Source organism: Cyrtonyx montezumae, unplaced genomic scaffold, assembly GCF_038088225.1.
Source record: "Cyrtonyx montezumae isolate F1298 unplaced genomic scaffold, pur_monq_1.0 scaffold_17, whole genome shotgun sequence".
NCBI lineage: Eukaryota > Metazoa > Chordata > Aves > Galliformes > Odontophoridae > Cyrtonyx > Cyrtonyx montezumae.
The window spans coordinates 17,224,385-17,248,154 of NW_027071903.1; the positions used below are offsets into that span (position 1 = coordinate 17,224,385).

Sequence of the window (23,770 nt, forward strand, 5' to 3'; positions counted from 1 at the left end):
AACAAACAAAAAAACCTGCTCACCAAAGCCCAGGCTGAATTATTTCAGTATATGGAAAAATAGTGTCATAATAGAGGGAAAAATCCTCACATCAGTCTACAGGACAGCTGAAAGCACATCAATTACCACCAAACAAAGAAAACTAAAGAGGGAGATAGAGTGTATTTTTACCAGAAATCTAGTAACCTCAATTTCAAAATTCAGATCGCATGGTGAGAACAAGCCAGCAGCTGCAGGATATTCAGCAGAGCTGTATTCAGAAGTCTTTTCTCCACTTGCTCTAATAAATGCACAACAAATAATAATGGATATACAGCTCAAAAAATGCACTGTCATTATAAATTAAAAAAATTTAAAAAGGAGTTCATAAGCAGGCAGGGTATTTTGGCTGGAAACTTTCTGTAACATCTTTTTGTACTACTGACCTAATGACTGAAACATGTTACGAAAGAGACTCTTCACCACTGCCACTTGCACAGAGGCTGATATTTGACACAGAAGTCTCTAATATTTGCAATCCTGCCCTTAAAAGCTGTAGGGTAGTCCACTGAGCAGCTGGAATTTTGACGTCCAGGTTACAAACACACCACACTCTGCTACTGTACCCACCACAAGGTACTGAGTTTTTCATATCAAGTGCTCAAGGGAAAACATTCCTCTTCTGGACAGCTATTATTGAGTCAGAGCCACGTTTTCACTCACAGCCCTGCTTTAACAAGGGAATAACACACATCTTCCACACGACTCAGTTTTCAGTCAGATGAACCATCCCTACAGCTGCACACAGCACAGTGGCCTCAGCCACACCACTTTTTCCTTTAGGAACAAACAGGTAAGTTCCAAAATCAACCTCTTTACTTGGAAATGCGTAAACATTTCCTGTACACAGACACGTTCAGCAGAACAAACGGATTTGACATGCCTGCATCAGAATGATTTGGCTCAGTTCAGCATGAAACCACATCCTCCCGCCCTAGCAGTGGGCCTTATTCCTCCCTGTGCTGCAGTGACTCAGGACCTGCAGAGCACCACAGGATGCACTACTAAGGGAGCAGACAGTGGTCGACACAGGTCACCCGCTGAGCCTGACCTAGAGGGAAGTGCTGCATGAGAACCCAAAGTGTGGCTTCTATAAAGCACAGCAGTAGCACGGGCAGACGTTGCTCCTGAAGAAGGCATTTTCACGTGCATGAAACCAACTTTTGACTCAGCACCAAAACTATGCGAGCTTTTGTAACAGATGTTCACTTCCTCCTACACCCCCTCGAACTCCAAAACTTTCCATCCAGAAAGGCTTCCAGAGGAGCCCTCCTGATTTCTGACTGGCTCTGCCTTAGGCTAAAGGTCCATCTGTACTTCACGCAAGAATTTCACAACCATTAGCCTACTGAGAGCACGTTCCAATGAAAAGTAAGCACAAACTGACGGCCTTCAGCTCCAAATTCAGATATTTGTTGTTAGTCACGCACACGGCCCATTTATTCCTTCAAGCATTAATGTCTATAAACCGGCTGTGCTGTTAACTTCTGTAAGGTGGGATAAGCAACTTCTAAATAATTGAGAGGCAGCACAGTACTACAGCAGGAGGGCTTTGACAGAAAGGATGGTGATTTTTACGGTGTATTCTGTGCAAGCCAGTTAAACTGTCCCAGTCCCCGCACTAACTCCACCTGCACGGCTGCAGACCAAGTGGTGCAACCTCCCTCCTTTTTTTATTTTTTTCCCTAGCACTTTCATCAGATCCAACTTGACAACGGTGAAGCCGGGCGCTCCTAAGATTGCCCCTTCCAGCTGAAGCCGTAGCAGGGCGCGCCCCGTGCCGCTAACATCCCGCTCCCGGGCCCGGCCGCCAGCCGCGCGCTGCCCGCTGCTCCCCGCCCGCCGGCGCACGGCTCCGCGCGGCGCAGGCCTGAGGGCGCCGCACGCTCCCGCTGCGGGCCGTGGCTCGGGGCACGCGGCGCCCCCAGCAGCCAATCGGGCGCTTCGTTTCATCCGCGGGCGGCGGCCGCCTCAGCCCTGCCCGCGCGCCGCCAACCTGACCGGCGCAGGATGTGGCCTCGCGGTGACGTCAGGGCCAGATGTTTCCCCAGGCCACGCCCCCGAAGGGGTCCGGGCCACTCCGAGGAGCGATAACGGGGAGAGCTTATTCCTCTGTCACCGCGCCATGCAGGGGCCGGGGAAGCCGTGTCGTTACCGTGTGACGCGCTCGAAAATCCAGCGTTAATTCATGCTCCGCGCAACAGGCTGCCGGTGCCGGGATCTGCCCGCTCATCTTTTCCCTCTTCTATCGGACTTGAGCGCTTCTTTGATTTAGGGACGAGCTGGGCGTGATCGTCAGGAACAGAGCGCGTTTTTTATGGCTGCTAGATCAGGCTGGACTTCTCCAGAGAGATCTTCAGAAATAAGGAAGGATCAGCTTGCATAATATTTTTTTTTTTAACAAAAGGAAAAGTGCTTTTTATTCTCTCACCTCTTCTGTTTGGATTTCTTTTTTAAACTTATGAAAAATGGCAACGGCCGCATACGTGGATCATTTTGCAGCAGAATGCCTTGTTTCTATGTCCAGTCGTGCTATTATCCACAGTCCCAAAGGGGAGTCCGATCCTCAGCCTGATGTGGCAGTACGTCCTTCACCAAATGGAGAAGAGAATTGGGAAGTCAGAGAGACCGGGAAGGACAATGGATCATCACTGATGGTGGTAGCTAGCATTTTAGCAGATCTGAACCAGCACGTCCCAAACTCACCCGTTCTCAAAAGGGAAAAAACTGAGACCTTTGATATCACAGAAAAAATACACATTTCTATTGCTCCTAAGGAGTTTGGGGAAGAAAGTGTGTCTTCGGCTAGTAAGCGTGGAGGAGGAAAAGCAACCACACCTACTAGCCTGGCTGCAGTAACTGAGCCAAGCCCGAGACAAAAGAACAAACGCGGGAGAAGCTGGACTGACCCCGGATCACCCCAGAAAAAGCACAAATGCCACTATGTGGGGTGTGAAAAAGTTTATGGCAAATCTTCCCATCTTAAAGCTCATCTAAGGACCCACACAGGTTAGTTACAATCCAGCCAGAGATTTATTTGTTACAGCTTGGTAATTAAAATGAATGTTGGAAAACAACAAAAACTTGTATTTGGCCACCATTGTGTTTTCACCTTTCAGAACTCAAGCTTGGAAAAACCAACCAGAAAAAAAACAAAACAAAACAAAACCTCCTTCGGGAATAAGCCCTTACTGGGCACTAGTTCAAAGCTATGTTGCCCTTTTTATTATTTAATATCACAGGGAGCAGAGCATTTTGTCGTCTGTGTGGATCCTACCAAGCTGTAATTTTTAGTTGCTAGCTGCCTTCTTCGATGCATCTGCTACTTCCCTTTCCAATGCTTCTTTCCCTCCGCTACCTACTTTTTCCTGCCCTGTGCTCCCATTGCTGCCTTTATACCTGTTTATTGCTTCCCATACAAGCATCAATACCTTAAGTATTCTTTAAAATTAAATGTTCTTTCCCAAGGCACCCAAATGGCTGTGTTTGTTTCTTTCTTTAGCAGACATTTTTGTCAAACTAGAGAAGGCAAGAAGGCAGTTGAAAGGCTGAACGTGAGTTACAAGGAGATACTGAACATAAGTGTAGAGGGACATGGGCAGCCTTAAAAAAGCTTTTGGGGGCTGAGTAAAACTGATTTCAATAGCAACAACAACAACAAAACATTTGAACACAAACCCTAACTTTTTCTGATCAGCATTCACTTCTCGGTGAAGGTTCATTTGACCCCTTCTTTGTTGCTGTTGTGTGAGTCACACACAAAAAGTTGAAGCCTTGCAAGCACCATGAAAGCTATTGAAACACTTAAGAGTGCTATCCTGAAAAAGGCCCCATGATATGTCATACTTCACATCTCTGCCTGGTGGTGGGGAGCAGGACGGCCTGCAATCACAAGGGGAGCACAAGAAACTGGGGAGATCAGTCTCTGCTGGAGACGTAGCACTTACGGCAAGGCACCACGGAGGTGAAAGCAGGCTCGTGCAAGCTATTCCACTGAGTTATTTCAGACAAATCAGTTTACTAATAATGTTAAGATCCTCAGCACGAGGATCATGCTGAAGGAACATGACAAGCACCTCCTGAACCATTATAAATTAGAAGTGGCAGACCCACCCACACCAACCAGACCTCTGCAAGCAAACCTAGCTTTTACTGCTGCCTTCTTGGTATTAAACAAGAGCCATGCTAAACTGAGGATGTGTTTTGCGCTGTGGGAGGGGTGAAAGACCCATCCAGTTCGAGCATATGGATGGACAATTCCCTGTGCAGCACAGCCAAAGGAACAGCATGTTCCTGGCACCCCGGGCAGCTTGCCCTGCTTTGCGCTGTGCAACTGTTCTTTGCCTGTTAGACAGAAAAGGTACTCGCAGGGAATTGCCTCCATTATTTTCAGTTAGTTTGCTCTTATTTCTGGCCTTTGCCGTTGCCCTAGAAGCGAAGGACAAACTTAGCAATGTTTCTGGTCTCTCAAACCATCTGGATACCTATGGGGAACTCCTCTCCCTGATTAAAAGAGGAGGGCTGGGCCATGCCCGCCCCGAGAGGAGCCGAGTAGGGGGAGCAGCACTCGGCTGCCGCTGAGCGGAGTCATTCGGGGACGCTGGCTTGCCTCCAGGTTCTAGCAGTTGTGTGGGATTTTTTTTTAACTCTTCATTTCCTGTATTTTTTTTTTCAGGTCTGTAGGGCTTAATTTGCTATTGCTGTAACGGCACACAGAGAGAAGGAGAACATGTGTATGACAGCTAGAGGATAAGTAGGGAAAGGACTGGTTTTACCCTGGGAGCGGCAGGACCCTCAGGCACTAGAGCTTCTTTGTTTTCTTGTGTCTCCAGTGTCTGTGTGGGAAGCTTTAAACAAAGCTGCCAAGTTTTCCTCCTCACTGGCAACAGGTCTGTCTCTGTTTGGATTCAGTCTTAAAGGCTTTAATACCTCTTGTCTTGCAGAGTGCTTCCTAAGGTGTTTGTGCTATTTCTTTTTCTTAAAGTAAACTGTGACAGGCTTGGAAAAGCTAACACGCAGTGACTTACAGGCTGGTTGAACTCCAAAACATAATGGGGTTTTACTGGAACACGGGTCTTGGGTCTCCTCTGCTTTTCAGTGATATTACTGAAAAGACTTAGCTAACGTGTACACATCAGTCTACTCATCTGTCACCTCAGTAGGGTAGTGGCTATCTACATCACCACAGTGGATCAAGTACTCCAGTAGCATGTGAAATGTACTTTAAGCAGCTGCCCTAGTAACTCCCAAACCTGATTACTAAGCACTCAAAAGCTTCTGCTATGGAGTGAAACTTTTTCCATGTGTTGTATGATGAAACCAGCTGGTATTTAGGGGCAAATTCAAGTACTGCAGGCTAGAAGATACCAGTGATAGTGCTCAAGGTATTTGTACAGTGCCATTTACGACCTGCTTTAGATACTTGCCTGCCTTTGTCAGCCACTATGCTCACAAATTGAAGGCTTTGTTCTTCGTGTTTGGAGGAAGGGCAAGCTGTATCACTAGTGTTATGGTGTGGCAGAGAAATATCTAGCTTTTCAAGTAAAATTCAGTTAAATACTGAATAAAACTAGATTTCTAGCCCACTTTCATACAGACTGAAAGCTGGCATTATCTTCTGTCTGTTTGCCATACGAAATCTTTTGGTTGTTCTAGTTCAGTTTCAGTGCTGAAGTGACCAAAGCAGACAGTAGTGTATAGGATGCTAATTAACCCATTTCTAACAGAAGAAAAGCTAGAACAGTCAAGGAGGCAGCATCTTCCTTTTGTCCTTAGCTCATCACTCGGAGTACAGTGTTTTACAGTGAAGCTGTACGTGCTGGAGTGATCCATAGTATCTTGTTTTTTGCATGCTAGCTCAACCTTTGGAACGCTTCATCTTTATTAACAAAAACAACCTTGAACCAGGCAGATTATACTAATCACCAAGTTCTCTGCAGTTCTCTCCACCAGCCTGCAAACTCTTCCCCCTCCCCCTCGGTTTCCTTTCATGTTTATATTTTCCACCCCACCCACTCACTGGATGTGCTGGAGTTTACCATGATCATCATCCACAAAGCCCTTGAAGTTTTAATGTTTACCAGGAGGTTATATTTAGTATCAGTGGGTAACGTCAAGTCAGATTCCTTTCCACTGAGGTTCCCGTGGACCTCAGAAGCTGTGTTGTGCTCCACAGATGCACGACTCTGTCTCAAGCTGTAGTGATCTCATTGATAGAAAAATTCCACTGGCCTAACAGTTTAAGAAATCCTCTTTACTCCTAAGAAGATTCCTCAACAGAAAGCGCTTTCAGAAAATCAGGCAAAGCACTTACATTACAAAGTTCTCCTCCCTCTTAAGCAAGTTTTCAGCACTGGCTTATAAGAAAGGTTTGAAAATTCTCTGGAGTCGGTTAGTGTCTCTGGTGCATCAGTGGGAAGGAGCAGTGCAAAGCCTGATAGCCATCTTCAACCTCAGAGCACATCATCCACGACTCTCTTGTTTTCTCAGAGGTCACAGAGAGCATCAATTCATTGCATTATACAACATACAAATATATAGAAAAAAGAAAATGGGTTACATCTTCAGCAGGAATCCCCCAAAATTCTGTGTATTGCAGCCCTCCCAAAATCACTACGACCACTAAAGCTTTTACCCATTTGCATTAGTATTTCATCCTACATACAGAGAAAACACAAGGTACTGCTTTGCTCAATTCTAGTGAAATTTCCTGAACTTATGAGTTCTGCTTACTAAGCACTACACCAGAACACAGGAGGTTTTCAATTACCAGAAGCAAATGAGTTTGCACTAATTAGTATAAGAAAGGAGAAGCAGCCACCAGTCTCAATCTGTAAGCGCTACTGTGATAAGGGTGTCTGTTGGGACAGGTCACTTAACAGTGGCTACTCTGTCCTACTGCTGAACTGTCATAGCTTACTTCACCATGGGCATAGCCTCTTTCTATCTTTATATTCTTGTTTTTATCCTTTGTTGGTCTCTAGCTGACAGACTGACAATGGGCTGCAACATATTAATTTTGTTTAATCTTGCAGAAGTCTAGCACTAACTGCAGTTTGATTTGCTAGATGCACTAATTCAGGTAATTAGATGGAAGAAGGATGTGTTTTGTGGTATTCGTTCTTTTTAGCCTAAACTTTAAGTATTAATTGAATTGAAATAAATAAAAAGATGATTAATTTCCTTCCACTTGATTTTATTAAATCTCTATAACCACTAAGAAACTTATATGAAAAAAAAAATCAGCATTTTACTTACGTACCATTTCTTCTCCGTCATTTCCCTACAGAGAATTTTTCTAATGAATTCATAACTGAGATCTGTGAAGGTGGAGAAACTCATAATATATTTGGTATTTGAAAGCAACTTTCTGATGTACAAATCGGACCTCGTGCTGATATCACCATTATAACAGTTAAACTGGACAAGTAGGGTGGTATTCAATATTTAGGTTTGTAAAGAAGCCTTATATAAAGTACAGTGTTTTAAAAGGGTGTTTTTCACTTTTGGTTCTAGTAAATCTGATTTGTTCTGACTACATTAATTTATAGCACAGCAATTAGGCACAACTTCATTAAAGCTGTTCTGAATCAGAGCATCACATAAACGCATGTGAAGAAACTGAGCAACAAGGAGAAGCAAGTTCACATGCCAATGAAATAAGTGTCTTACATTTTAGCACCTGCCAATAACCGGAAACTTATGAGTTTAGCTAGAAAAATAGTGGACTAAATCTGGCTAAGTTCCTTTTAGCTTCCTTTGTATAAGCACATAATGACTGCAGAAGGTGGTATATGTGCATGAGCTGAAGGCAGGCGGTATTGGTGAAAACCCAGACCCTTACACCTTACAGAAGGCTGCAATGAGAAACTTGCCATGATGCCTCCTGTGTTAGCCAGCTAGTGGTGTGTACCACTAGTTCAGTCCAGCCTCTAACCCAGCAGCTTTGGACCCTGGCCTGAACATGAAGCTGCCTTCACTCTGAATGGGACACCAGCAGAAACTGGAAATGCTGATTTCCTACACACAGGAGTAGAGGCTAAGTGAATTTAGCCTTCTCACCCCTGTTATGCAATTTCAGTTCTAGTGGCTGGGCCTCCAGTTTTTTTGTTTTGTTTTGTTTGTTTTGTTTTTTTGTTTTTTTACCTGCATTGAAGGTTAGCTGGCTGGCTTTGCATGCCTAACTCACTACCAGTAGCATACATTCAATTTATCAAACAGCTCCAGGGCATCTCTAAGCTTTTCTGTCCCATAATTTCCTTATACTGTCTTCCACCTCCTCTCCTTACTGAGCTCAGCAAAAACTTATTTCAGATGTTATTCTTTGAAACCAGCTCAAACAATAGCTTCAGGACAGCTTCAGCTTCAAATGCTAGCTTCATGAAACAGTATATATTGTCTCTTCAGGCTAAACCATAAGCATTCCCCCTTATCTTTGTTTAGTACAGCTGCCTGTTTCTGAACCTTACTGAAAACTGATGTTCTTAGCTGTCTTTAACAGCCCTGTAATTTTCAGAACAGTACAAAACCACAAAACCTTGATTATTCTTTCTTACTGAAAGGGCTCTGCAACTCTTGAGAAGCGTTCTTAATTCTTCTAAGAAAGTTCAAGTACACTGAAGAAGTGTAGTTGGAAACATAAAACAACTTCATTAATAGTCCTGCTAAAGGCTTTGGCTAATGTGCAATTTCAAAAAATAAAGTTATTAGTTAAGCATATTGGCTCTGAGCTGAGATGCAAAGTTTGTGTTTCTTGAAGGTAACAAGTAAGCAGTATATATACTCTACATCTTTTAATCTTAAAATCTCCTAAAATAAGTACAGAACACAAAGTTCTTGAAAGAGTAAGCAAGATTTAAGACATACATTTTCAGAAGTAGCCAAAGTCAGAAAGAAAGGCAAAACTGTTGCTGGAACTGTTCACTCCATTTACCTTACTAGTTCAGGACTGAGTAATAGGATCCAATCAACTCAGCTGCAAAAGAGTTCGGGTTTAATTGATTGTGTGGATAATCTAATTGGTGACAGCTGCATTACCACACACCTGAGTGGTATAGCTACATTAAAAAAACCCACAAAAAAACAGCCACTGAATCTTCTGACCTTTAACACAGATTTTCTGTGAAAGTCTTTTCCTTTCCCTGCACCCCTTCCAGTCTTTATTAGGATATTAATAATTCATCACTTTCTGAATGATTAATGATAGGATAGCCTGAATGCTGTTATCTATGAGATATGCATGTTTGGGGTAATTTATAATAGGAAATGAATTTGTCCTGTCTGGTTACCACAGTCCAGTGTACAATACAGTACATGCTTTGAAAAGTCAGGCACTGTGTATGACAGTATTTTGCAATGGGAGCAAACATACGATAAAGTTCATAGAACTAAAGAACACCGTGTCCCACATCATCCTACATCCACTGTAGAGCAGATCTTGTCAAGAATTTCTTCATCCAGTCCTGCTGCTGAAGCTTGTTGCCACCTTTTTTGACGTACTATTTAAGACATGACAGGACATACGAAAAACAGTTACTTCTGGCATATAGGATGTGTGATAAAAATAAACTTATTAAGAAGACCAGAGTAATGGTTAAGTCTGCTACTTAATAGCAGAAGTTGCTTGTCATCTTCAAAAAAATCTCTCTGAAAAAATTGGAGATCTTGACAATTTTGCATCCCTGAATAACAGAATAAAGATTGAGCAAGTACGTCAGAAACTTGGATCATAAGAGGAGGTCTCTCTGCCTACCTTACTGGAGAAATAAAGCTGTTGATAATAATCTGCAGTGTAGGTATTGGAGCTAACAAGGCTTTAAAGCAAAACTGTACATGTGATTGTCATAATTGAGACAGAAGAAGGATCTACCAAGAAAAAACTCCTATTTTTCCCTCTTCATCACTATCTTCGAAAGGGGTGTAATCAGCAGAGCTAAATATTTTATCTCCATAAACTTTTCCCCAATCTTCATCTCTTTGCTTTTGCTGAGTGAGGGGGAGAGGAAGATGACAGTCTGTTTAAAAGACAAATGAGCACTGATTTGAGTCTAAGGAGGGGGCATATGTTTAGGTTATGTTGTGTAGAAACACAGTCAGTAAACCAGGAGAGAAAATCTACAGCAGAAAACCAAGCAATTTGTGACTTGAATGGTTCATTGGAAAGTACATTTTGCTGAGACAAGTTTTGCTCTGGCGGTGAGTTGCCAATGTATGCAGCCTGGGATCTTACATTAGGAGGACAGAAAGTAATTAACCGAAAAATCCTAGAGATCTAAGTCTTGCAGATAGTCAAGAATTGCATGCTTGTATTAGAAATCAGTTACAGCCTTAGGGAAAAAGTGTTGTGAAGTACCTGTAGGTGATTTTTGTGCAGGACACTGGAAACTATTTGTATGCCATACAAGCTCTGCATAAACAAATCTTTTGCAAAACTGGAATTCATGAACTCAATCAGGTTTCAACTGAAAAGAAGGTGCCTTTAACCATTCCAAACACAAGTGTTGCATTGTGTTACTGCCTGGTAGAACATGGCTATGGCACATCCAAGAGCACGAACCTGGAACTTGTTTATATTGGACATGTGGTTTCTAGTTCTGTTTTATAACTTAGGTATGTTCCATTTCCTTTCTCCAACCTTCCAGTCTTGGATCAGCTGTTTGGAAACCAGTGGTGACAGGGCCAAAAATATTCTACTCTTGAAGAACAGTCTTTTAATGGAGAATAGCCTTTGAAGGGTCCTTTCTGCAATCTTTCTAGAGGTATCCTTTTGTTACCAACTAGGTTTCTATAAGGTAGATCCACATGGGCAGTGAGCTCAGTATCTTGCTGTGTTTAGTTTAACAGCTATATAATGTGAGTTATTCAAGTTCAAGCACTGAAGCCAGACACACATATCCGTATTTTTCACATCTTGCAGATTCAGCAGGTCGTACATGGCCTCCACTTAAAAGTTTTTAAAAGTTCAGAGTTCCATCTTTCTAAGTACTGGTGGAAAAAGCGACCTCAGAAGCTTTCTTTCAGCCCTAACAAAAAACATGTACTTACCAGGAACTTGGCACAAATCAAATGGTACTGAAGTGCACGTATCCTGAAATGACCTCGGTGCAAGGGAAAGATTTTCTGTAATCAGTTACAGCATTTCTGGAGTCATTTCAGGAATCACAGGCAAAATATTATTGACCCACTGTCTGTTGACATTGCAGACAGTGGATCAATAAGCTACCTTAGATTTACTGCATGTTATTTATCTTCTGGACTGGAGCACTATTAAGTTTTGTGAGTTTTTGGAATATAGGCACCCCCAAAAAAATGGCATGGAAGAGCACTGCGTTGCTGCTTTGCATTTTGCAGCTTTCCATCAGCTTTGGTCCTGCAGCAAGAGTAACTCAGCAACACCTGATCATAATGAGCAGGATGAGTATGTGAGTATGTGATCTTTACTATCACAGTAAAAACTGCTCAAGGACTGGAGTAGAAATGCTGAGTCCTTGGTTCCAGAGTTAAGACCAGCAGAGGTACAGCAGCCAAAAAAGAGACATTGAGCTTCTACAGCTAAATGTCTGTATTTCCACTAGTGGGCCTTACAGAAGAGTCAGTGGAGAAGGGTTAGAACATGGCAGCATAGTCTGTCTTCAGATATTTCCTGCCAAAATTTTCTGAAATGATGGCCTGCTTGTTAATAACTCAAAGAAATGTTTGTCTAGCAATTTGGGTTAAATAAATTAAATTACATTGGTAAAAATTACATGCAAGACTAGGATTTTATAGATTTTTGCAAAACCTCATAGCGTATGTAGGAGTTTTCAGGGGGGTTACTGAATTTGAATTTGTAATTTCCTTTAATACCAGCAGAAGGGCAGAGCAGCATTAATACATTATTACTTTGGCAGTTTGTTTTGGTGATTGATATATCTTGGAGGACCATTGTGAACTGTATGCAGCTCTTATGCATGCACGTGAAATTTAACAGAGCACTGGAAGTCCCTCTAAGTCAATGCACATTTTCATAGCGTATGTGCATCCACTCAAGCAGTGCCAATTGAATGTTGGCAGATATTATCGTATAACAAATCCAGGGTGTATTTACAAAGTTGGTTTTTGAAATTTAAAGAGCATAGCCAAAACAAATCTGGATGTCTTAGATACCCTGATTAATTACTTACCTGCCAGGACTCACAGATAGATATTTTTCTCCTTTATGCAGAGATACACAGCATTGGCACCTCCATTTCCTCCTACTTTCATAATTCTTGGAAGTAAGTGAATTCTTCTCACTAACATGACTTAGAAAAGACTTAATAGAAGCAAGGATATGCTACTATAGTGCTATGCTACTAGTGGGAGCATAGCTGCATATTATGGGAACGTAATGCTACTTGAGGTTCATTCCACTGTGGCTACATTCTTAGCACCTCCTGTGCATATGCATACATCAAACAAGATCAGTAATTACTTTTAAATATTGAAGGATACCTCACCATTTTTCTACATTTTCCTTACAGCTTTAGTCAATTCTCTTCTGTTAGCATCTCCTTTTAGTCTGTGGGACAATTTTATTAATGACACCACCTCATTGACCAAATCAGCGGAGATTTAAGCGAGCATCTTTTTGAGTTTAACTTCTGGGAAACTGTTTTAATTAGCAGGTCTCACAGATGACTTTCAGAGAATGAGATGGTTCAGCATCTCATAGATGTTGTCCTTACTGTGCTTAGTGAAGTGAGTAATGGTTGTAAAACAGTTGGCACAAATGTTTTACTGTGAACTCCATCCCAGACTTATAAAAATGGGAAACATAGCAATGAAATGTGTTTAGGAACGCGTTTGTCAGACACCTTATAAAAATGGGAAACATAGCAATGAAATGTGTTTAGGAACGCGTTTGTCAGACACCTTATTGAGGTGCTAATTTATGGAGCTCTCCTTACAGAATGCAGAGACAAATCTGGATTGAGAAACAGTTTCTAAGCACTGTTTGCCAAATCACAGCTGGTTAGCAGCAGCTTCTAAGCAGAATTCCAGGATGTGTCCAAAGGAGTGTTTTGTTTTGCTTTCAGTGGAGTAAAGAACATTTGTCATTGTTTCTTAAAGTAGGTTCAGTTTATGAAATTGACAGTTTTTCTTCTAAACAGCTTATACTAAACAAACGTTGTTTCTCTGCAAGTAGTACAAGCCTTGTAGTACAAGATCTAGAAGGTAAAGGGCTATTTATTTTTAGACTCTGTTGCTAACATTGTTTACTGGTGAAATGTAGAACTCTTTTTTCTGCATTTCTGTACATCAGTTTTTGAGCAGTGCTGCCTCTGGAGAAAACATATCACTGGCCATATCAAGGCAAGATCATCTCTACAATGATAAGCTATTGCAAACCTACATCCTTTTTTTCTTCTCTATCCTTTAAAATGACATTATTTGATAGACTGCTGTTAATTCCCTGAAGCTTAAGGGCTCAATAAAATAAAATATAAAACTCATAGCTCAGCTCTTTCATTGCACTTGATCAGATAAAATAATACAGATTTGAATTCTCTCCCTCTTCTCGGCCTAACATGGAACTTGACAGTACCATTCTTTCACTCTTCTTTCATCCTTTTCTTGACTGCTGTTCTTACAGACTGTTGATGAGAACGTAATTCAGCTTTTGCATGCTATAGAGTCCTTCCTTTGAATGCACAAATCACTGAGTTTAAACGTTATTCTCATTAAAAATCTATTAGGTAACAAAAACCTGGGTGCATCCAGGTTACACTACATATTTCTGTATCAGACAAAAATGCTGTAAACTGAATATGATCATTGTTGCATGTAGTAGATCTGTAGGTCAATCAGGGAGACAGATGTTTGGTATAAGCTACATTTTTCTGGTGTTTTACATATATATACATATACACACACAGACACCTGCTTTCATAAATGTTGAGATGACTTTCTCACAGAAAGCTGAGTAACTGATGTGCTTACATGGGAACCGCTGAATCACGGCCTGAACCACTGACTGGTCACCTGAGGTGAGCACCGAGTCAGCCATGGGGCCACAGGTGGAGGTGATATACCTGTGTGATTGGAAGGGGTGGAGCCTGGCTCCACCTCTCCCAAACCCCATTTAAGGGCTGACCACCACCAGGAAGGATCTCTTCTTGGAGATCCCTCCTATGTGGAGTCCCCTGTGATCTTTGTCATTCTGAAGGTGAGCTATCGTCTCTTTTGTATTATTTGTATCTTATCTATATAGAACTACTCAAAATATACCATCATCTATACTATTTCTTTGTGAAGTACCATCCTTGGGAGTTATTTACCCCACATGTGCTACATTCAGATTTTCTTCTTGGCATGCTTTGGAGGGATTGAGCTGTACTGTCGTTTGCAAAGATAACTTTTGCAGGTTATCATTTACCTATTTTCTCAGGTAAGTAGTTGTAGAGCGGCTGTAGCATCATCTGCAAGTTTTGTGGTATTCCCTTTCTGAAGAAGCTAACACGTTTGCCCTTTGAGTGTAGCTCTTGCCATTTCAAGGACGAATACAGTAAGAACAACACTGCAGCACAACTGCTTTTCACTATGAAATCAGTCCACTTTTTTAATTACACATTCCTAAGTCAAACTTATGCATGGCTCTTCTGATTATAAAAAAGATGCAGCTCCTTACTGCTACACAGAACACTACTGACAGCAATGGTCAGTAAATATTTCTAATTGTCCAAGCTTCTGCATTACTTTCTGTGTGGACTCCATGTGTCCTGCTTCTTCTCCCATATGGCATGAGAAAAGCCTGAGCTGCCTCACTCAGAATGTTCACTTTATTCTCTTAGAGCACGTATAGCCTTGAGTGGTAAAACAGAAGAGTTACAGTGAAAAGGTGATGGACAAATGTTCCTCTATAAGCATGCAGACAGTACTGTATAATAACTGTACGGTGCTGAGGTTCTCTGTTTTCAGCACAAAACAGTAAATATCGGTTTGTGACTACAGAAGTATAGTTTTTCCAGAGACTAACATTTTCTTACTTGTCTATTATTCACAAAAAGTACCATTCCTAAAAGTGAGTTGTGAAAAATTTTCTCATCAAAAGAAAGTAGAAACGAGTTTCATGTCTGGAATTCATGATCAAAGTCCTGTGTGTGCCACCTCATTTGTAGGAACAACTATCCTGCTGCAACAGCAGTAGTCCCAATCATCTCAGTTTCCCAAAGCTATCTCAGGGTACAGCATAGCTCATGAAGTTGCAATTCCTGTTTTCTTTGATTTTATTTACAGTCAGCCTGTTGTAACAGAATCTTCTGATGACTCAAGTTTATGAACCTTGCAGCTCTGCACATGGCAATTCCTGAATTCCAGTCCAAGACCTCTCATGGCTGCCTGTGTTGTGCTGAGCAGGAGGTAAAAAAATATGGACAGGGAGTCAAGTTCAAATCATTTTATAGTTCCCAGACTTAGAACTAGTTTGAACAAGAGTCTAAAAGGAAATAGGAGCAGGTGGGGACTTCGGTGATCTTTTCCAAGTGAAAATGATGTCCAGTGCTTAGGGTTCTGGAGGCAGCCTACAGACTTGCGTGTCAGGGATTGTCCGAATTTCAAGTAGTAGCCTAGAATAATCTGCATTTCCTATTATACTGTACAGAACTTCTGTCTATCTAGAAAGCTTCTCCTGAAGATCTTTGGTAACAGTAAAAGAGTTTATTTTGCAGAGTATTTAATTAGCCCCTCTGCTTTAGGCAAGCAGTATGTTAAACAAATTTGTTGCACACAGAAAAAGTACCACCTCTACAATCCAGAAAGGTTCATCTTCTGACCCAAATGAGCAGGGCTGTTAAAGAGCAGGCCTGCTAGCTTCTTAAATGGGGAAGTGTAGCACAACACCAAGTAAATGTGACTTGAGGCACAAATAATTTATATTTTAAGTAGTAGAAATCTTTTCACTACGACTTGTGCCTGTAGAGCAACTGCGTCTTGACATGAGGTATATGACCTGTAGATCTTGGAACCTCCGTTAAGTGCTTACTCTGGCAATAAAATGGTGAGACAGAAACAGATCCAAGAGGCTTTTGAACTGCCTTATAGAGCAAGTGGTGGCTGCTGGACAGCCCATCTAGTATGCTTCCTGCATATAAGCTACATTCTGCCTTGAAACGTAACTGGTTTTAGGGCTAGACTATTCTGTAAAGGGAAGCAATGAAAATATGGGCAAGGCATGCAGAGAAAACCACTGTACCTAATGTGGTAAGTGTATGCAACTGGATTATGCATACCTTAAATGGAAGCTGCTCATGTCAGGCAATAGACCTACTGCTTGATTATCAGCCCATAAGATTACTTCCCAGAACTGCCTCTTTCATGAAGCTGAATGCTCTATAGGGTCACTGGCTGATGCTGCTCATAAACTACTTCAGTACCACCTTGCTCTCTGGCACAAAAATACATCGAGTGAGAATAAAAGTAAAATTCCCACTCCCTTTCTCCTCCATACAGTTACGGCAAACTTTCAATGTGATTGCTTTACTCAGCTATAAAGCTTTGCTTATAAAGTCTGAAGTATCACATTTCACATATGCTGTGTTTTGTGAAGTTGTTGATTAAACAATTTGAAAGTTCACAGAGACATTTCATAGTTACAGCAAAGGGCAACTTTCCTATTTTTTCTTTGCTTGGCTTCCAACAAAATAAGATCTCAACTTGTCTCCAAATCCTGGGAGATGCTGTGTGCATAGTAAGTCATAATGTAACCCTCACTGTCTATTCATGCCAAAGTATATTGGAGGCAGTTGGAGGCAGATCACTTTCAACATCTTCCAGAATTCAGATAAATAAAGCACAGGTCTAAGTTTAGATGAATAATCCTTTAGTCTGTTATTTTACATAGCGGGACAACCTTTAATTAATTTGATAAGCTTTGCTTTCACAAGCATTTCTCTGTTTTTAGTAGAATAGAATAATAAAAAAATCATTGGTGTATCAGCAGAGAAAGGACTGATTCATGGGGTCGTATGATTCCTTCTTTGCATTTACTAAGGCACGTGCTGGTAACAGCACAGGGAGCCAAAGTTCCACAGTTCCAGCATTAATTCACCCATACTCCACATCAGATATGTATAATTTGTCATTACTTATTTGGTTGTTCTCCCACTTACAACATTTCAATCCCCACATTAGGGATCAAAAACATAACTGGGAACATTTTGATGAAACCCACAAAAATTGTTTGTGAAGTAAACTTTCATTGAAAGCTCTATTTAAACCACTACAGAGGTAGTTTTTCAATTCATTGTCTGGTAAAGGATGATCTGTGATGCATCAGTTTGATCTCAAACTTTCTTCTAATACAAGAAACTTCAGGTTTGAGGTTTTGTGTTTGGTCAAACTTTTGAGTTCTCATCTTCCCAAGTAATTCATTAGTGAGCTTCATTAGGAGGCAGCACAGACTAGAAGGTGGTGGGGAAGTGTGTGAACACAATCTCTTTTTCCACTGCAAGAGTGGGCTGGAGAAAGAGAGCGTGCCAAGGAGTGTAATGACATTACAAGCTCCCACAGAACAGTCAGATATCTGATCTGGAGCTGTTTTGAGCTTGCAGAGTGGGCAACTGAGGAATTCTGAGGTAGCAGAGGACAGATCCAGACAGTGGTTTGTAATGGAAACCTTGTGTTTCTGTTTGTACCTTAACTACACATTCCTTGTAGACAAATTTGGTTCAATTATGTCAGCTGTGGGTAAGTTGTTTTTTTTTTTTACTTCCTGGAAGAAGGAGAATCAAGGCTGGGGAGTTCTCCTTTTTGTCTTCAATCGCTGACAGTGCATTTTAATTAACCACCTTCTTTGCTGTAATAGAAGGTGAGAGGCACAGCTGAAATCATCAGCTTGTAGCATACAATGCAGCATGCTGACACAAAAGTACTGTGGCCTGTAAATGTGGAATAAGATCTTTGTCCAGCACGTATACTCACCAAGGTCAAAATTACTGCTTTACTTTTCAGATTTTAACTGGATTCATTTGATAAAAACTGTGTTGAGTATTACATACACACGAAGAGCCTTCCTCCAGTCCCTTGTCACTCTAAAAGGATTGAACTGACTCATCAGCACAGCTGAAAAAGAGGAACAAAATCCCACGTTTTTTCATTGATGTTACGCTGTAGATTGTACACCATAAGTGGCCAGACTTCTCTGACCTGCGCTAAAGACACAAGCTTTTTTCCTAAGGAATGAAGGAGAGCCCCTTGCACAACAAGCTGTCAGGCAGGGATTCTAGGCTGAAATTCCTCCACTGGGGTGAAGCAATAGGTCCGACTTGCTGATTAGTACTTACAGTTTTTGGTTTTGCAACCCTGGGATTCTTTGGAAGTATACTTACTGAAAAATTATAAAAATAATTGATCATTAGAAAAAGAAAAAAATCCCCATCTTTTATTTCTGTCTTTCAGTAATATCCTGATATGCTTAAAGACTTTATGTACAGCGTTTCTCTTATTTTCTATTCACAGTAGAGATTTTAATGACCAATTTCAATTCTTAAATTAATGGAACTGGATAGAACAATAAATCAGAAAAATACATTAGTTAAAGGGCTACTGAACTAATCTCAGGAGTGTGTCACTTTGCAAAGAGTCTGATACTTCAGTGTGGTTTAGAAATGACTTGTATCTGTAAGACACACCTTCCTCTCCCTAGTATGCATTACTTCATCCCTTCAGCATAACACAATTTAATTATCTTGCAATTAAGTGCAAAGGGTCATCTATTCATCTCCATTTTTTGGAACAAGCCACAGGAGAGAGAAACTCACATGGAAGTTGCTGCTCTTTTAAGTCAGTAATATTTCAGCTGTTTTCCTGAGTGCTGGTTGAAGATCTGATAAGCTCTTTGGCACTGAGGCTCTTGCCTTTCATTTTCCAAGCCTTGGTACTCAGTAAAAGAGCACTATTTACTCACAGATTCCAACAGCAGAGGGGAAAAAAATGCTGCTTTTACAATGGGATGCTGAAAAAGTCCCTGTAAACAAAGGCATGATACTTGACAGAAACAAAATCAATAGCAGTTATTCCTGTTGAGCAGGCAAGGTCCATTCTGCATGCTGACCCAGACAAAGAAGTTCACCTTGCAAGATTGTCTAAGAAGTTTCTTTTCTCATGGGTATCCCAGTGGTTCAGATGTCCCTCTTTCTTAGATTGAAGGTCTCCATTTTGCTTGTGTATCAAAACTGGAGAAAGACTGAATCGTGAGTGTTAAGCTATAGTGTTTAAAAACATAACTGTGATGTAGTGTACAAAACATAACTGTGATGAATCCACACAGAACTGTAAAAATATTTATAGCTTATTCCTGAAATTACATGCATTGTAAACACCATCTCATAACCATGTAATATTATCATCAGTAGCACGTTGCTTTCTTTTCTGGCTGTTGGATTCCTACCCTTGTGAGAGGTAGCTGAAGTTCTGATTAATCACAGCCATACAAACTAAGGGGTATTGTAGTGCTTTCAAAATGTACATGCTATCGCATTGCAATCACACAGAAAGACCTTGGCAAATATGACAAAAGAGAGTTTAGACAAATATGTATGTGGATTTTAACAAGACCATCCAGAGGATACAGCAGTGAGCCTGTAAGGCAGTTGCCACCATTAAGTTGTGTATCATTTTTGCTGTCCATCAAAAGAAAGCCTTACCTGAAACATCATCATAATTCTGTGGGGAGAAAAACATACGTAGGCTTCTCCTTCATAACTGCCACTGCTAATCACTGCACTAATACTCAAGGTATTAATGACCAATATACTAAAACAATTGGTCTAACTACATCTGGATCTAATCACTAACTCCCCCAGCAACTTTGCTAAGAATGTCAGAAGAAGTAAAGAAAGAAAAATATGACACCTTAGTGAAGCATTCTGTCTTAAATGTACAAATCAGAACTCTAGAAAGGATCAGAAAGAAATTATTTTGTTCACTTACTCAGGCTGGAAGCTATTCCTTACTTCCATCTCTCTAGGAAGAGTTGTGAAGCCAAAGGATGTTTTTGGCAGCTAATCCACGTGCACTAAAAACATGATCTGAATGGTTGAAGTGTATGAGATCCTAGTTTAAACTTGTAGTATTTGCTCCAGGAATGTTTTCAGTTAGATTGTGATGAGTCATCATTCTTGTAAAGGTGGCCAGGGTGCTTTGCAACTACCTAGGCAGATTCCACTGTAAGGCCACCAAAAATCACCTGCAAGCCCTTTCCTGTTGTCTCTTTCACTTTGTTGCTCTCCCATACATTTTAACCACACCACATTTCAAATGAGTGAGAAAAAAGACGGCTGGAATGGTGACATTAATCTGACACTATCTTTCACTGTCATCTATTTTTGTCTGTTTTGCAACTGACTTTCTTTAGAGCCTCAGACAAAACACAGCTGAGACTAGATAAAAGCAATATATAAATAACTATCTTTTATATGAGAGCGTTCTCTGCAAGCTCAGACACAATGCAAATGAAGATGTGCATTACACAGTCATTAATTTCTTGGAGAGGGAAGAATATAACCTCATGTTATTGTGAAAGAAACAGTTTGGAGTTCTGGGCAAGCAAGACTGACATAGAACAGCCTCGCTGTGAAACTGTGTTGTGCAGAGTGCTGACGTGGGTATGCTGAATAGTTTGTGTAATATGCATTGTTTAAATAAGTAAATGTTGTTGGCATATGGTCTTGCAGTTTGATAGATGATTGGCATATTTGAAGGCATCACTTGTGTCTTACTGTTAACGAATGACTGTGGTTAAGGCTAGGGTAGGAAGTCTGTGTTACTTACATTTATCTAGCATTGTAGCCATTGTTATTGTAGTATCTGAACGTTGTGTTCATCATCTAGATTCAAATTGTTCTAGTTAGCGTTGATTATAAAGGTAGATCACATGCTGTAATCTGCAGTCTCGGATGCGATAAAATGAGTGCTTCCAGAGCAAATAGTAGCACACATTAACTTAAAATGTAAACTTTCTGATTAGATATTCCCCTTGCAAGAATTATATGTCTAAACAACTCAATGAAAACATTAAGACACAGAAAATAAATGAAGGATTTAAACGGGAATTATGGTGGCCTGTGCTGCTTTCGCCCGGTAGTAGCAGTAGTAATTGCACATGCACTCAAAAAGCAGAAGAGCCAACAACCTATTGATTTAATGAGCGAGTTTGTTGATAGAGATGCCCACACCTTCAAGTGAGTTTGTGTTGATGTCTGGGTATGTCCCCTGTTGGAAATGTGAACTTCAGTTCCTAAAAATCCATCACATCACAGATGGTGGAGTATCAGAGACAAGCAGGTCATGTGACCTCACTCGTTGCGACTCTGGGTCCGAGGACTGGGGGGAGTGTTATGTTTCAGAGCCTGTGAAGGGTTTGTTTATTTGGACATTCATAAACATCGCCCGTATCAGGATTCCGATACCTAACGGCAGTCAAACCCATTCTGTAACTTTTCACTAAGAACATTACTCAAACTTCCCTGACTTAATGGAACCTAATGCTGTAGAATTTGCTATCTCTATCAGAGTTGGTTAAGGTTATCAGAGACATTTTGTACATCCATCCAGCAGACACAGAAAAGCATGATTGCATACAGTTTGTGTCATTATGAAACAAGTTCCCCCCTGAGTCACGAATTTTTAGCTTCCTGGTTTCAGTTTATAGGAATATGGAAATTGTACCATTTGGATTTTTTGGTCCCCCTTTCAATACCTCATAAAGAAGTCGTGGTTTATTTAATATCAAAGCTATTTGTTATTCTCTCTCTTTCACTCAGAAGGTTAAAGGGTTGTTTTTCAGCTATCCAAAAATGTTTGTTTATAGCAAGAGAATAACAGAAATGAAAATATTCATAAATACATGTCAATGCTATTGAAGGATGACTGTGTTTTTTTAAATAACAACCAGCCTCAAGAAATACAGACCACTTGGCTAAATGGTTTTTTTCCTCAGTATAGCATTTCCTTTCTTGGAGGAAGAGTGCTTCAGTTGCATATCTATTTAACTGCCTGCTCTTCATCCTCCCCACCCAGCCTGCTCCTGGTCAGTGTTTCCAGATACATCCTTAATTTTGTATATGAAAGTGTAGAAATGTAGGAATAGCACACAGTGGCACGTTCAGGTTTCTGTCTGTTTTCATGACAGCAAACTGTGCTGTCTGGTGAAGCAGCAGAAAAGAGTAAAGATCACACAGCAAATTGTTTCTGGCTGACCAACTGTAGTTTTTCATCTGGAACCCTGAAGTCCCAGGAAACAAAGAATTTTTCTGTTACTTCACAGCCTTAGCATATGCTTGAGGATGAGAATGTAATGCATTCCAAGTCTCACAACTTGTTTTGCCATTTCAGTCATTTGTAGGTTATATTTTAAGCGTGCTCAGACCTACACAGTACTTACTGTGATTTGTAGCTATCGTTCAAATGCTGGATACAGAATCATAGAGTCATTAAGGTTGGAAAAGATCTCTAAGTTCATCTAGTCCAGCCATGCACCTACCATCAATATTACCCACTAAATCATGTCTCCGAGTACCACATCTACACATTTCTTGAACACTTCCAGGGACGATGACTCCACCAGTTCCCCTGTGCAGCCTGCTCAGGCACACAATAAATATCATACAGAGGAGCTGGCAAAACTGGAAGCGATAGAGAGTCCTCAAAATCATATTGGCTTCACCGTGATCCACATAATACACTAGAAGTATAGGACACATACAGCTTGGCAGACATCACCATCTTGTTCCACCATTCCTGTAGTTTCACCAGCTTTCTCATAAACAGATACAGCTGTCTTGATATAAATAATAGTTGACAAATGTTAAATAATACAAAGGACCTTTATGTAACATTGTAAGTACAGATTGGCCCCACATCCTTCTGAATCCTTTCCAGCAAAAGAAAAGAGAAGGGTGTTCTTGAATGCTGCTTCTACAGCCTGGGCAACTCAGCAGTTCTGTTGGCAGACTGCTCAGGCAGACAATATAGTCAGCATTAGTAAAATAATTTCAGAAGTTAGTGCACCTGCAGAAGTCACTTACTCTTACTCAGTTAATGCAGCTGTATGTACATTTTTTTCTTTGAATTGGGTGCAGTTTAGAAAGAAACCATAAGTGTTCCTGCTTGTGTAATCATCAGTTAAGATCAGTTGACTTTGATTCTCAAATGTAATGGTTTTCCATCACCTTTTGTAATTCTAAACACAAGCTATGTGATGCTGTGCTCTGACAGAGGACCTACAAAGGATATCATTTACTGAACATGGGAATTCAAAGCTATTTAAAATTGTGAAAAATTAAATATTCATCTTTGAAAGGCATCCCTTGCCAACCTTTGAAGAGTAAAGAAGTATGAATTTCTTCTTGCTTCCTTTATTTTCAAGCACAGCTGTTTAGGAGATTCTTTTAAGAGCTGTTCCTAATGCTCATACAGCATGATAATATTTGTCCTGAGAAGATATAGCAGTAAAACTCTCAATATACACATTGACATACTTGTCACGTTTACTGCTGTATTTGGGATAGTGTTTAACATTTCCACATTTATTTATAGGATCAAATTCTGCAGTCATTCCATAAGGGCAAAATTCTAAGTACCGCATGTCCATGGGTTTGTGCTTATGCAAGAAAGCTGTACTCTTGGCTGCATGTTCTCTAATGAGATCAGGCAATCAATTCATACAATCTCTCATTCCCTTGACTGCTTTACTGCTAATAGAAGGACATTTATA

General features: G+C 40.7%; 1 protein-coding gene across 5 annotated transcripts in view; it reads left to right on the forward strand.

The window, feature by feature from the left end:
- The first annotated feature begins 2,079 nt into the window (after positions 1 to 2,079).
- Positions 2,080 to 23,770, forward strand: part of KLF13 (KLF transcription factor 13) — a 28,791-nt gene continuing 7,100 nt past the window's right edge. For all 5 annotated transcript variants that reach the window (XR_010622011.1, XR_010622009.1, XR_010622010.1 and 2 more), the window contains exon 1: positions 2,080 to 3,048. Coding sequence is in view for 1 of the 5 variants with exons in the window: in XM_065733496.1 (XP_065589568.1) it covers positions 2,508 to 3,048 (541 nt within the window). In the remaining 4 variants the exon portion in view is untranslated. The remainder of the gene's footprint in view (positions 3,049 to 23,770) is intronic.